The 15,291-nt window shown below is 45.0% G+C and overlaps 1 protein-coding gene across 5 annotated transcripts in view; it reads right to left on the bottom strand.

The window, feature by feature from the left end:
• macrod2 (mono-ADP ribosylhydrolase 2) overlaps positions 1–15,291 on the bottom strand; it is a 607,882-nt gene that overhangs the window by 424,182 nt on the left and 168,409 nt on the right. For all 5 annotated transcript variants that reach the window (XM_061039437.1, XM_061039433.1, XM_061039435.1 and 2 more), the window contains exon 4: positions 4,237–4,266. In XM_061039437.1, coding sequence (XP_060895420.1) covers positions 4,237–4,266 — 30 coding nt within the window. The remainder of the gene's footprint in view (positions 1–4,236; positions 4,267–15,291) is intronic.

Genomic DNA, 15,291 nt, shown 5'->3' with positions numbered 1-15,291 from the left:
AAAGGTGGAGGAGGGGACTGTTTGAAAAGGTGGAGGAGGAGGACTGTTTGAAAAGGTGGAGGAGAGGACTGTTTGAAAAGGTGGAGGAGGGGACTGTTTGAAAAGGTGGAGGAGGAGGACTGTTTGAAAAGGTGGAGGAGAGGACTGTTTGAAAAGGTGGAGGAGGGCTGTTTGAAAAGGTGAAGGAGGGCTGTTAGAAAAGGTGGAGGAGGGGACTGTTTGTAAAGGTGGAGGAGGGGACTGTTAGAAAAGGTGGAGGAGGGGACTGTTTGAAAAGGTGGAGGAGGGGACTGTTAGAAAAGGTGGAGGAGGGGACTGTTTGAAAAGGTGGAGGAGGGGACTGTTTGTAAAGGTGGAGGAGGGGACTGTTTGAAAAGGTGGAGGAGGGCTGTTTGAAAAGGTGGAGGAGGGGACTGTTAGAAAAGGTGGAGGAGGGGACTGTTAGAAAAGGTGGAGGAGGGGACTGTTTGAAAAGGTGGAGGAGGGGACTGTTAGAAAAGGTGGAGAAGGGGACTGTTAGAAAAGGTGGAGGAGGGGACTGTTTGAAAAGGTGGAGGAGAGGACTGTTTGAAAAGGTGGAGGAGGGGACTGTTTGAAAAGGTGGAGGAGGGGACTGTTTGAAAAGGTGGAGGAGGAGACTGTTTGAAAAGGTGGAGGAGGGCTGTTTGAAAAGGTGGAGGAGGGGACTGTTTGAAAAGGTGGAGGAGGGGACTGTTAGAAAAGGTGGAGGAGAGGACTGTTTGAAAAGGTGGAGGAGGGGACTGTTTGAAAAGGTGGAGGAGAGGACTGTTTGAAAAGGTGGAGGAGGGGACTGTTTGAAAAGGTGGAGGAGGGGACTGTTTGAAAAGGTGGAGGAGGGGACTGTTTGAAAAGGTGGAGGAGGGGGACTGTTTGAAAAGGTGGAGGAGGGGGGTGATATGTCCCCTTTAATTTTGAATGTTTGTACTTTACTTGCTGTGTGCTTTTATTTTGAAATACAGTAAGGACCTTCCTGTAGATGCAAGGTTAGGACATCATGAACTTCAGCACAGAAACAGGAAGTGGTTAGAGATCTCAAACTGAAGTTAAACAGCTTGAGACGTCTTTGAGATTGTGTCGATGTGTGAAGTGTTATTTAATTATTAACAGCAGAGAATATGTGTGTTGGTCTTTAACAGTTATCTGACCTCGTAGTGCCAGGAAAAGCTGCGAGTCGATTTGGACTGAAAGGCTTCTCAAAGACGGAGAACGCTACAATTAGAATTCCTGGAGGGGTTAATAATCTCGGCTGCAGGTCAACTGAAAGTGTGACATCAATGGACACAGCAGACGTCAGGAGTCATTGTTGACAGATATTACTCACTGCTGCGCTCAAACTGCCAATCTGAAGGCGCTCCGACGCCGGTCATTATCTGGAGAAGATTCTGGATCAATCAACGGGGGCAGCGCGTTCGGCGACTCGCACGCCTGTGAAAAAGGTGATTGGCCCCCAAAATAACAATGATGGAGACATAATAGCAAAGAAAATTGCTTCTATTGTTTCTCCGTTCGTCTCAGATGAAGCCTGGGAGTGGACCGCCGCAGAGACAGACATCAATCAGGAGGGAGGTTTCACACCGTTTTTTCTTTTACAGAACTTGCCTTGGTTATGGCGGCGGCGTGCCGGTGACCCTTTGCTCTCAATCACAGAAGTTCTGCAGACGGCGGCGTGCTGAGGGCCTCTCCATGTCACCGACGCCGCTTCAGCGCCGTGCCAACAACGGCTGAGAGGGTCCGCAGGCTTAACGGTGTATCGGGAGAAAGACGAGGGCCACTCCAGGCGGCGTGATTAGATGGGAATACCATTTCAACAGCTCTGTGTTTACGCTCTAATGGGCGCCGTGTGAGCGGGGCGGTTAACTACGCCGAGGCTTTGATGTTGCTTTACACACATCCCCCCTCGCCTCTGAAGACTCATCCTGCACGCCAGGTGTTCCCGTCCTAATAAATAAATAAACAAAAGAACAATGAGGAGAAGTTCTGCAAACTTTTTACTCGCTCTGTAATGTTCTTCTGTAAAATAAAAGACTTCTTAAAGGACTCCAGCTGTGATTTAGAGGGACAGTTCGACTGACGCCTCGTCCTCATCATCGTCTGTGTTTCAGGTTAATGATGAAGAGGATATCCCAGAATGCACTGGGGATAAACAGAGAATATCCTGTAGCTTTTTTATGAAAACAATGTTTTTAAAACAATGTTTACCTGATACGGCCGGCGCCACATCAGGGCTGCATGATTAATTTGTAGAAAAAAAAAAAGTCATGATCTCCATTCATACATACATGGGAGCTCATTTCTAGTGATGACGATTCACTTGCTCTGCATTCACGTCAGCGTTTCCCACACACACACGATAATCTGGCTGGCTGCCCAAGTAGCCTATACTCCCCCCCCTCCCCTTCCCCCCCTCCCAGTAAGTATTCACTTATTTGTTTTGCAAAATTCCCAGTTGCTCTATCAGCCTCACTCACACAGCGTTATGAAAAAAAACGCAACCATTTTTGATTTATGTTCCTCAGTCATGGCGCTCCACCTTCAGTCACTGTTATTATAACCTGGTAACCACCCATGGTGTAGGCGGTGGCAGGAAGTTGCAGCCGCAGTTTTTCACTTACTGTAAAAGTTGGGTCGTTTTATTCTGTCCAGCTCGACGCGTGCTCGTAGCGTTCTCCATCGAAAAACAATAGACACAATCATTGACTGAAATGGTAACGAACTGCGACATAGAGCGCGGCGCTGGCGGACCAGAGCGCACTGAGTATGTGAAAATTGGGGGTAAGAAGGTGAACCCTGAATACAAGCTATATAGGATTGTTGTAAAGATGCATGAATGAGACTGGGTAGATTACAATTCTTCAATTCACTCTGCAGACTCTTTTCTCCAAAGTGACGTACATCAGAGAGTAAGAACAACACAAGCAAGGATCTAGAAAAAAGGGAACAATGTGAGTAAGAGCAAACGATCAGCTTTGAGTCTGATTGGACACACAGGTGCTGACAGGAAGTGACCAGAGGCAAAGCACAACATTGAGGGCAGTTCTTGAGAGCTCTAATCAGTATAGAAACCATCTTATAAGTCGTCGTTATCAAACAAAAACCATCGTCATTACCATCATCATCATCAATAATATGGAGACCATCATCATTAAGTTAGTAGGTATTCATGAAAGAGCTGGGTCTTTAGCTTTTTCTTAAAGGTGCAGAGGGACTCTGCAGATCACATGGAGTTTGGAAGTTCATTCCACCACCGGGGGGCGACAGAGGAGAAGAGTCTAGTCAGAGACTTAGGACCCTGTTGTGAAGGTTGGATCAGACGCCTTTCATTGGCTGATTATTTGAAAAAGAAACAATGACCACAACAGATACGACGTTCTGGTGTTCTTCTGCGTCGGTCGGGATCGCAGCGAGCGAGGGGAAGGCTGTCGGGAGACGACGACACATTCAAAGTGACAACCAGCACAGACGGATCAGCTAGCTCCGGCTGAAGCAGTGACCTTATTTCATTGTCATATAACTCCCAACAAATCATCCAAAAAATCCCCCTTCTGACTCAAAATTAACATTCCACATCCAACGGGGTCCATTAGCCCCCGCCCCCGACCTCGTCTCCACGACGATTATCTCAATCATGTCAGAGTGGAGATCAGGTTGGAGGAAGAGGAAGAACAGTGGGGACGGGGACGGTAGCATTCTCCGGGAGTTCCCAGCCTATTATTCCCACACCACGCTCGGCTGCCTCACATTTCCTCCGACGCTTTTGATGATAATGTTCTCGGGCAGGCCGCTAAAGTAATGACCGTCTCTGTGTGTGTGTGTGTGTGTGTGTGTGTGTGTGTGTGTGTGTGTGTGTGTGGTACAGTGTGTGTGTGTGTGTGTGTGTGTGTGTGTGTGTCTGTGTGTGTGTGTCTGTGTGTGTGTCTGTGTGTGTGTGTGTGTGTGTGTGTGTGTGGTACAGTGTGTGTGTGTGTGTGTGTGTGTGTGTGTGTGTGTGTGTGTGTGTGTGTGTGTGGTACAGTGTGAGGACTGAGCTGCACTACACGCTCTGAAGTCTTTACACCGAACAGCCACATTCACTAACTCGACCAAAAGTCGCCCGTGAATCCACACGAGGAGTGAAGACGTGTCAATATGCTGCGTCCTGATGTGTGCGGCGTTAATCGCTTTAACGCCACAGGAAACAAAAACATGAAGACAAACATGTAGAAGGTTGTCACTCACCTCCGCCTCCTCCCAGAAGACTGGAGTTTGCTGAAAAGAGAGAAAAGAGAAACGAGTAAATAAACGTCAGAGAGGATCAGAAACACAGATCATTTCACAAAGTCGTTCATATTTGGAAGTAACAGTTCTGAGTAGTCGGCCCAAAAAAATTCAGAAATTCACCAATTTTTGGCAGACTGTGTTTTTTGGCCTTGTCACGTCTTGAGCCCGTCTGGAAAGATGTGAAACTATTAATCACAGAGACTCTGAACATCACATTGGATTTCTCTTTCACATCCCTCTACCTCGGAATAAATTCCTGAAGGTCTCAGTAAAAAGGACATATACCTTTTAAAGGCTTTATATGTGATTTTTTGATCCAGCAGATGTCGCCCTTGAGCACCAGCATGAAACCAAAACAACTCGCGCTGCATTGTTGTGTTAGCATGCTAATGCTAGTGATCTTTATTATGCTCGTGTCTTCACACTGCATGTAAATTTACCTGAAATGAGCGTGATCTAGAAACACAGTTAAGCAGTGAGTACAGTATGTTATTCTTCTTTTCTCTAGTCCCTCAATTAAACAACTTTTATACGAGAGGGGAGGAGTCAGCCGGCCGTCCGGGCGATGTAAACAAAGTGAAGATAGGACTCTGAAAACTCTGAAAACATCACAGACAGTGGGACTCGGGTGTTACACCCATTGTAGACAGTCATGACTCACAGAGTTATTTTCAGAGGAGATACTTGATTTATATATTTAAGTGTGAAACATCACATATGAAGACTTTAAAGATTCTTGGCAAGTAAAAAAGCGATTACTAAATGTTGGCTTCAGAGGAACCCTCCTACCATGAGACTCTTGAGGAACATTGTGAATTCCATCAGCTTTATGGAAAAAATGACTTTTGTCCTGCGACTTCAAAAAGGAGAAGGGAGGAGAATATTGGAGAAAATGTGATTTATACAAAGATAAAGACTCCTAAATATATCTTGTTTCATTAGAATGTACCATCCATTATGTACTGAACCTGTGCCTTTTACATTCTTGTATTTGATCTCATTCAGACTGTCTCGCCCTCGTCCTCACTTGTTCTGTGTTTCTTGTAAAACAAAAATGAAAAATAAAGTATTAAAAGATAAATTCAACAATTTGACGGAATAATCTCTTCTTATTATCAGAACCACTGCGGTGATAATTAGACGGAAATTGAGAACATAAACCGAGTGATTCATGAAACACTCAAAAGAAAAAGCTTTAAAAAGAGCCAAGAGGAGCCTGGAATTGGCTGAAATGGTTATGAAATTATCTTCTCATCTTTCGCAGTTAAATCTGTGATCACACATTGGAAACAACTGAACCTGGCAGAGGAGGATCCTGAATCTGCATGTGAGCCTCAAACAAACACCACATTCAGAAAATAAATGGCCTCCGATTGTTTTTTTCTTTCTCACAACTCCAGAAGACAAAACGTGATCCCCGTGTGTGGCAGCGTTCCCCTCCTTCAATATTAAATTAGCAAGCTGGCAAACACAAAATGTGATTCATTATGCAGCTCATTTCAAAACACACTTCCTTGGCAGAGTCCTTCCTTTGGCCGTGTTACAAAGGTTATGCTCAATAAAACATCAGTTCATTAAAAGGAATTAACGGAGCGGCTGGTGTGTTCGGGACAATTAAGACACACACACGCCTGGACACAGAAATCCAGATTCCACTCCAAAAAGTGAGACAAAAGACGAGAGCTGGGAGAGTTTGAGGAGGTGTTTTTTGTCTTTTTTTTAAATACTTAATTAATCTTCTCTGTGACATTCTGGCAACATGCTTCTCATGCAACACGCACAAACGGGACCTGTGGACATTCATCAATGGAGAGATGCTACACGGGGAGCGGGACCGGGCTGTTGCAGGTTCGGTCCCTTGCACCTCAGCAGCACTCAGGAGGAGACCCGGCACCTCTCCAGGGTCCAGACCAGCTTCCACACTGTGGTCTGTTTCAGACTCTAACCAGTGACCCTCTGGTCCCTACAGACTGAGCTGCTGCCCACCAAGATATCAACTTTTACACACAAGATATTATGTTGTGTGCACAATATTTAACTTTATTTAAGCAGGTAATTAACCCATTGAGACCCAGATCTCTTTCCCAGGAGGGCGGCAGCACACGTCATGATAAACATGACGTTATTAAGAAACAGTCTCACTGAGATTAAAAATCTCTTTTACAACAATGAACATACTATAGGATAGGATAATACTTTATTGATTCCCAGAGGGGAAATTCGGGCGTTGCAGCAGCACAGACAAGAAAGCTCAAAATACAAAATACACATTAAACAAAATAGATAAGAATAGGGGGTATATACAAGAACAAAATGAATGATGAAGTTAACTGCAGGGAATTGAGACAGTATGTGCAGAGAATGACAAGATAAAGTGACAAGTGATGATTAAAGTGACTCTGTATGATAAATAGTAAAGTAATGTAAAGAGCAGAGAAGAGAGGCAGTGTTGTACCACAGTAATGCAGGAAGTCACAGGAATCACATTCATCAGAATCTGTCATAAGTCATCAGCAACAATACGAGTTAGCTCAAACATCTACAGTCAGATGTTTCTGCCTCCAGATCTTTAAGACCACCTTTAAAAAACATTCAAAGAAACCAGCTCCCGAAGATTTAAAGTATCTTGCAACCGATTCCAAGAAGAGGGAGCAGCATACTTGAACGCCCTTTTTCCTGATTCAGTCCGGGCTTTAGGGATGTTATGAGGAACAACTATTCAAACGTGCAAAACGGCTCACAGATAAAGTGCAGAGTCGTGATCACAGTTCAAGAACACATCAGACACTGTTTGTCCTTTAAGATCGAGTGACACAACATTTTGACTTGATGGGACTTCAGGCGCTATGTAGCAAAGCTAACATTGGTGCAATATCCTTTGTGTATCGGAGCTCGAGATGGTCAGAATCGGTGTCGAGTGATGTGCAAGCGGCGTCGCTATCAGCAGCTGCAAACTCCCTGACGATGCTGCTGTCAGCTTTAAGAACTCCTCGCTCTGTGTTGTTCAGGAGAAGGCCCCCCCCCCCCGACACAAACCACAGCTTACTGGTTCAGCAGAAGGTAAAGTGTTATCTCAGTGAAGGCTGCGTCTTTAAATGTGAACCCCGGTGTCACTTCCTGTCGGTCAGAGACGTCAGAGGAGAACGATTAGCGAGGATTTTAAAGTACATCTGTTAATTCGGGCGCCACTGGAAGAAAGGTAGCCTGCGTGTTTGAAGTGTAGTTCATACAGCGGGCGTTTTGGAGGCTCGCGCACGCCAACATGCCTTTAATGATGTTCTGTCCTTCCTGCAGCAGCATCGGCTATCATTAGCCGTCAACACCGGCCCCCATTAAAAGCTTATTATTTCTGGAGAAGCGTTTTTGACAGATAATGAACATGTGGTGTCATGGTCGGCACTCCAATCACCTGCCGCAGTCCCGTGGCTCTTATTGTTGTTTTGCTCCTGATTGGGCGCTAAAGGGGACTTCTGGAGTTCACGGCGTTCTTCTACACCTTTCTGTGGCACCATTATGGCTCGCCATTCTCCTCGTTTGAGCTGCACACATGTGAGTGGGCAAAGGGACAAAGAAAGCTCTCCCACTGCAGTTTCATCAAAGAGCTTTTGTTGTGTGTGTGTGTGTGTGTGTGTGTGTGTGTGTGTTTATACAATATGAACACACACACACACACAGAAGGAAAAGCAGCTCAAACAGGGATGTACTGACGATCCTCTGTCATGTTTACAATAGCACCTCTCCAGGTTTTTCTCTGATGAAAAAGACGCCTGTGTTCTCGCCGCCTTTTGTTTTCGCTCTGGAATCTGTCAGCTATCAACAGCAAACACACACACACACACACAACTCAAACACACACACACACACACACACACACAACTCAAACACACACACACACACACACACACACACACACACACACACACAACTCAAACACACACACACACACACACACACACACACACACACACACACACACACACATACACACACAACTCAAACACACACACACACACACATACACACACACACACACACACACACACACACACATACACACACACACACACACACACACACACACACACACACACACACACAACTCAAACACACATTCCCAGAGCATGAAATGTTGTGTTCATGTTCCCCCAAGCATGGATACATGTAGTGCACAAGTAAAAAAATACTTTACTACCCCGACCAGAAAATAATATACCTGTACCTGTGCAAATGGCAATAAACATCTATTCTATTCATTTCTATTCTTTAGACATAGGGGGAGGAGCTTAGACTATCAGGAGGCGCTCAGAGTTTAGACACTCCTCCACTTGAGGTGGTTCTGGGATCTGATCAGTATGTCTCCTGGACGCCTCCCTTTGGAGGATCTCCAGGCAAGCCAACCTGGGAGGAGACCCCGAGGTAGACCCAGAGTTCACTGTGAGATTATTTATTTATTTATTTGTTGTTTACCCCGTCTGGCCTGGGAAGACTTCAGAGTCCCCCAGGAGGAGGAGCGGGAAAACATCGCTGAGGAGAGGGGAAGTCTGGGCGGACCTACTGAATCAGAATCAGATTTATTGTCCAGGTATGCTCACACACACAAGGAATTTAACTTTGGTGAACTGTGCTCTCTTATGTACAGGTACAACATTAAATATCAACAATAAACAGAATAAGAAAAGATTAATATTTACATAAACATGAAACAGTGCAGTGGTGAATAGTGCAGAAGATGCTGAAGTAACATGATGAGTAAAATGCAGTTATGTGACAAATTAAGATGTCAATTACAGTATTTACATAAATAAGTGTGCGTGTATGATCTTTTAAATTAAATAATATATATATATATACATGTATGTATATTCACAGTGACGGTTACTGCGCTTGGCGCTAACACGACCCGACTCTGGATAAGTGGAAGAAAATGGATTTCAAAGTGCTTATAAATGAAGCTTTAATCACTTACTCATTTAAAGATATATTTATGATAAAGACCTGAATTAAGAGGTTTCTAAAAAATGAGTTAAACTTTTTTAAAACAGTGTGTGTGTGTGTGTGTGTGTGTGTGTGTGTGTGTGTGTGTGTGTGTGTGTGTGTGTGTGTGTGTGTTCTCTGTTATCAGTGCGATCAAAGTAGGAGTTTCAGAGTCGGTTAAAAGCAAACTAATAGTATGTCACTTTCCAGAAAAGTCTGTGGTGGTTGTCTGCTCTCCTGGGGAGTCTTCCTATTCCTGAGCTATTAAAACACTGGGGTTTAATTACCTGACATTATGGAAATGCACACCTGAGGGGGGTGCTTCATTTACTCCACACCTAATCAGAGACTGAAGACGTGGCTGCTAATCAGTCGAACACACAGTGTGTGTGTGTGTGTGTGTGTGTGTGTGTGAGGTGGGGTGCTGGTAGTCGGGGGGTCTGGGGGTTGAGATGTTAGATGCTTTCTAACCACATGTGAGTCGGTGTGATCACGGGTTAGCCCAATGGGAGCTGAGGAGCGTTTGACAGCCATCTCATCTCTGCAGTGGGTTTAATAAATATGGAGGGAGGGAGGGGGGTGGGGGGGGCTGGGGGTGCCGCTTTATGCCTTTTCATTTCCTGCTCTCCCCTGCTTCCTTCTCCCTTAATGATCAAAATGTCATGAAACATGTTTTGGCAGTTTATCTCGGCGCACACTGTGGCTGCTGCTTAAGCACACAGAATATATGTGCGGCCTTCAGAGGCGGCAAGCTCGGCCCGCAGCGATACATATCAGGGAGGCGTTCAAAATAGACGAGGACAAACTTTAAAAAGCTGCTTCTGCACGTCCATGACAGTCTGCTTCATTCAAACAAGGCGACACAATGCTGATTCATCTCGTCCCAGAGATACTCTCAGTGTTCACATTAGACTGGAGGTTTTCAAGCTGCTGTTTGTGGTCAGATTCCTGCATCAGCACGCTGCTTCTGACGGATTATTTGGGCTAAAGTGGTCGTGCAAAAGGTCACAAATCTCACTGTTTGGATTTTTGATATGGATAGGACTGTTATTTGGACCCACTTTAAAAAAAAAAGAATCCTTAATGTTTATCCTGAATCTGAAAAGCCGTTTAGGCCCCGTGTCCACCGGGCGTTTTTCCAGCTGAAAAGTGCTGACTGTGCACTCGGGAGTGTTTGCATGAAGCGTTTGTGCGTTGAGAAGAAAAGTGCTGCACGTCCGTCCTGTCTCCATGACAACAGTCGCATACAGCCGCTGTATGACCAACACTGCTCTGTTATTTTTTTACTGCATGTTTTATATTTCAGATCGTTTTTTTTTTTTTTTACCCGATCAGACGCAGAGCGAGGAGGATGTGGCTACAAGACACGATCCGATCTGTAGGGCGGCAAAAACTACGTCACCACCCCCTCCCACTGGCCCCTCCCACTGGCTCCAGGTGAATTCTCCTGATTATATCCTGCTGCGTTCTCACATCAGATCACTCTGACTTTCTGCAGAATAAATACGAGGAGGCTGGAGGAGAAACTCACCACTTACTGAACAACACGTCTGAATGTCCTGGATATAGTTTTTATGTTTGGCAGTTGATGGGTGTTTATACACACTGTATGTTTATTGTTTTATTGTATTCCTTTCTATTCATATTTTCATTTGCTCATATGCACGCTCTTCTTCTCTTGTTACTGCTGATTTTCTCATCTTTTCTTAGCTTCCTCTTCCTGCACCGTACACTGTCTTTTTTATTTGTGTAAATATTGTTTATTGTGCAGATAAAACAGAAACTCCACACGTGTTACATTGATGACTCTACAAAGTTCTCTGAAGACAGTTCCTGCTGAGACAAATATGGAGAACTATCGGTGTGGCATGTTCTGTTGGAGAGCTCTGAAAAAAAGAGAGAAAGGTGAGACTCGTTCAGAGGTCGACTTTTGTGAATTATTACGAGTCTGCTACGACATAAACTCTTTCTTAATAATTGATCATCAACTCATTTTCTTTCAGCGTGGGTTTGTCTCTATTTTTAGGAAGTGTCTCTGAACACGAGCCCGGGAGTTTCTGGGGCTGTGGGTGTTACATAACATGAGGGTCCCCTCCAGCTCTGAATGTGCAAAAAAAGAAGGTTTGAAGCCAGAGCAGGCCGGGGGGGCCGGGGGCCGGGGGCCGGGGGCCGGGGGCCTTTAGGACTACACTATGAGAACGTGTCTGCAGTGTTTGTACAATAAATCTCACTGCAGGTTTGACACTTCATTCTGAAGCAGGAGAAAAAGCAGAGGCAGAGAGAGGAAACAGAAGCTGCAGCACACACACACACACACACACACACACACACACACACACACACACACACACACACACACACACACACACACACACACACACACACGCACACACACACACACACACACGCACACACACACACACACAGAGCCACCCAACACTCCTCCTGGCACCCTCGGCTGTTAGCTTGTCCTTTATCCACTGTGACTCGCCTGAGAAGTGCTTCAATTATCCTGAGTGAAAATCAAAGCAGAGATCCATATTTGGCCACATCCAGCCCCATAATGCATATTTTATAGTGTATGTATTAATTATAAAGTAGCTCCTCTCGCTGTTTGTGCCCGCCCTGGGCTCAGTCTGGCTATCTGGTGGTGGATCAACACATTTCTGCCTTTAGGGGAGCAGTTGGAGAGCCAATAATTAGTATTATCAGAAGGCCATTATCTGTTCCTTGTGCAGTTGGCTGAGCGGCTACATGTGGAGTCTTTGACTTTGTCATCCTCTCACTAGTGTCCGCCTCTGTGTGTGTGTGTGTGTGTGTGTGTGTGTGTGTGTGTGTGTGTCACCCGGGAGAATTGCAGGAATCAATTTTTTCCTCAAGGACAGAGCAGTTACCTTTTTCTCCATCTCAGACACAAATAAAAACATTAAACACGACGCTGATCTATAAACTGCAAGATGACAAAGAACCTGAAGATGTCCTGCAGCATCCAAGATAAGTATTGAAGGTTTTTTTTTTTTGTGATCAATTTTTGATTATTTATGTTTAAACATTGTCACTTACAATCAAGGAAAAAACAAGATGTTGTGGTTTTAACAACAGCCCACAACTATACAGGAGAGGAGAATCATACACAGTATATCATATACAGAGTTCCTTATGCAATACATTTCAAAAGAAGGGATGAAAACAGCAGACAAAAAGGGCAAACAAAGATTGAATCGTCTCTCTCTCTCTCTCTCTCCTGGATTACCACGACACAGGAAGTATACAAACAAGTACAGAATAATGGCAAATGAGGGTTGAAGGTTTTTGACGACCCAGTTAATGAGAAGAAGGAGAGAAGGCGAGGGGAGTGTAGGCTACGACTTGGAAGTCTGTCGTCCCAGTAGGATCCACAACATGGGTCATAAATCTCAGCGGGAAGGCTCCCCAGGTCTGCCTGGAGATGGCAGGTCATTAGGAAACTGCTGGTATACAGCATCAAACACATGCCTGAACTGTCACTGAGGGAGCACCCACTTCCTGTCTTGCCCTCTGAACTCCTCACCCGCCCACTGCAACCCTCATTTATCCCTCAGCCAATGACAATGCAGTGTGGGCCGCTTAGAAATATCGAACACTGAGCCCGAGCCTGGAGAGTGTGACAGCCAGGCACGGGTTTATGGATTGTGGCTCTGCGTCAAGAAAGTGAGCGGGGGGACACAAACAGAGAAAAAGGAAAACACTCTCTTGTCTCAGTGTGTCCGCCTGTTTGCAGGGCGTCGGGTAGAAAAGGCTTGTGTGCACATCTGTGTGTGCAGAGGGCAGCGAGGCGTAGGATCTGGGTTGCATGCATGGAGTCGTCGGCTAGATCATGCAGCTAAATGGAGAACCGCTAGTGCATAACCACAAAAACCTCAAGGCGGTAAACAGATCCACTGTCTTACCTTCTGGTTTCCCTGCCACCTTAGCTGAACTCTTTAAATACGCTCCGTTGAACGCACACTCACCTTATCCTCAGCAGCCGCTCGCACGCTTTCTCCTGAGCTCAGAGGTTAATAGTGTGCTCTGCTGTGACTCTGGGATGAAAAAAGGTGGAGTACAGAAACTAATAAAAAAAGTTTTATGGTTCCGGCGGCCTGCTCAGGTTGCAAATAGATAGGCTGCTGAGTTCAAAAGAATCTGTGTGCAATATTTCAACCTGCTGCAATATAATGCTCCTGTCCTATCTGTGTGTGCAGAGCTTCAGCAGGACTGACAGCAAATAGACAAAAAACATTTTGATTGGAGCAATCTTTTACTTTGTTCCGAGGCAACTGTTTTGCTGCTTCATATCAGCAGCTTTACTTTTTATTCCTGCTGCTTCTGAAGCTTCTTCTACCTGCCTGCATTGAAAGGAATTCTAGGATTTAGTCAAATGAGAATCCAAACACATAAAAAGTGTCCCAGATAAAAAAGCACAAACTGGGTCAACAGAGCTGCTCTTTGTAACCGGGAGTCACATCAGTCTTTCTCTCCATTCTTCTTGCTTTAATTAGAAAATCATATTCAGAGCTCATTTCGACGGGCAGAAATTAGCATCTAACACAACGACGAGCTGCGAGTGAGTGGCCTGAAAATAATGAAGGAAAATCGTTCAGAGAAACAGAGGGGGAATCATCCGTCCTGGTTGACACTTAAGACGGTCATTAAATGTTGTTTCTCATCGTCTTCTGTCAGAAATGTCCACTGTGCAAAAGAGTCATTGGAGTGAAGGACTTTGGCAAATTATTTTTGAGTAGTGATGCTCTGCACGCAGGAGATCCTTTTTCCAGCCAAGCAGCACTCCTAACAGGCACTGCTGCTGGGCCAGTACACACACATACACACACACACACACACATGCATGAGTGTGAGCTAACACAACCTAACTCGACTGGAAACGTTCAGGATTTAACAACCAAACCGACCAATTTCATGTCTGTGGAGCTCTGTGTTAAACCGAAAGCAATTCCACCCTTTAATGACGGCGCTCGTTGTTGTTTTTTCAGCCGCCGCTTAAATCCTCACAAATAGAAATAGAAACTTCAAATGAGCCACCACCAGTTGTGGGATGAGCGAGCGGAGCGGAGGCAACAGTGGTGTTTCTTATTTGTGGCATATTAAGAATGCATGCTACACCACACATGCTGCCTCGCCCTGATAATACCGGTTGGCATTTTTTTTGTTCTTCAGAGCTGCTAGTGTCTCCCTGAGGAGCCGGACTGAGCCAGACTAACTTGTGTTGGAGGTGGCACAATCCCAAACAGACACAAAAAAACCAAAAGAGCCTGGCTCGTGCTTCATGTGGAATAAAATGCAGGGGAGTCAGAATTATGCAACTCCAGCTAAAAACAGGAAAGGAAGGCTCTACTAAAAAATAAAAATCTACAATGTTGGCAAGCTAATATTTAAAAACCAGAGCATTATCTCAGAGATGATAAAGTATCACTGACCTGGACCTTAACTCTAACCTTAACTTTAACAAAGATGAAATAAAGATGTTTATCAGATAGTTCCAGAAGTACAGAAGACCTTAAAGGTCAGATATTTAAAATCCATTCCCCCATGTCTGACTCTCTAACACTAACATGTGTCTCTAGTCCGTCTACAAACCCCCCAATGATGAGAAAAGTCCATCCTCTCCGTCTTCTGCCTGCTCCACTTTTCAGAAAATGTGTGCTCAAACAGGCTGTTTGTAGATTTTCCCTTCATGACATCACAAAGGGCAGTAGCCCCTCCCCCAGGTGGGTGACACTCCCACAGCTAGGTGTTTGTTCTGCCCTCTGAGTCTGCCTTCTCACCGTAAACAATAGGACATGGAGCGAGAAAGCACCGAGTACACCCAAGCCTTTCCAGAGAGGGGGCGTGGTCAGACACCGCTCATTTACATATTTAAAGGTACAGACACAGAAACAGTCTGTTCTGAGCAGGGCTGAAATAGAGGGGTTTATAGACATGATCAAATACAGGATCAGAGTGGATTTAGAACAAGAAACTTCACACACATGTTTTGAGGAGCTCTGAGACTTATTTACA

Source organism: Labrus mixtus, chromosome 6, assembly GCF_963584025.1.
Source record: "Labrus mixtus chromosome 6, fLabMix1.1, whole genome shotgun sequence".
Lineage (NCBI taxonomy): Eukaryota > Metazoa > Chordata > Actinopteri > Labriformes > Labridae > Labrus > Labrus mixtus.
Note: the sequence above shows the minus strand (reverse complement) of the source record. Positions and strands in the feature narration are given on the sequence as shown.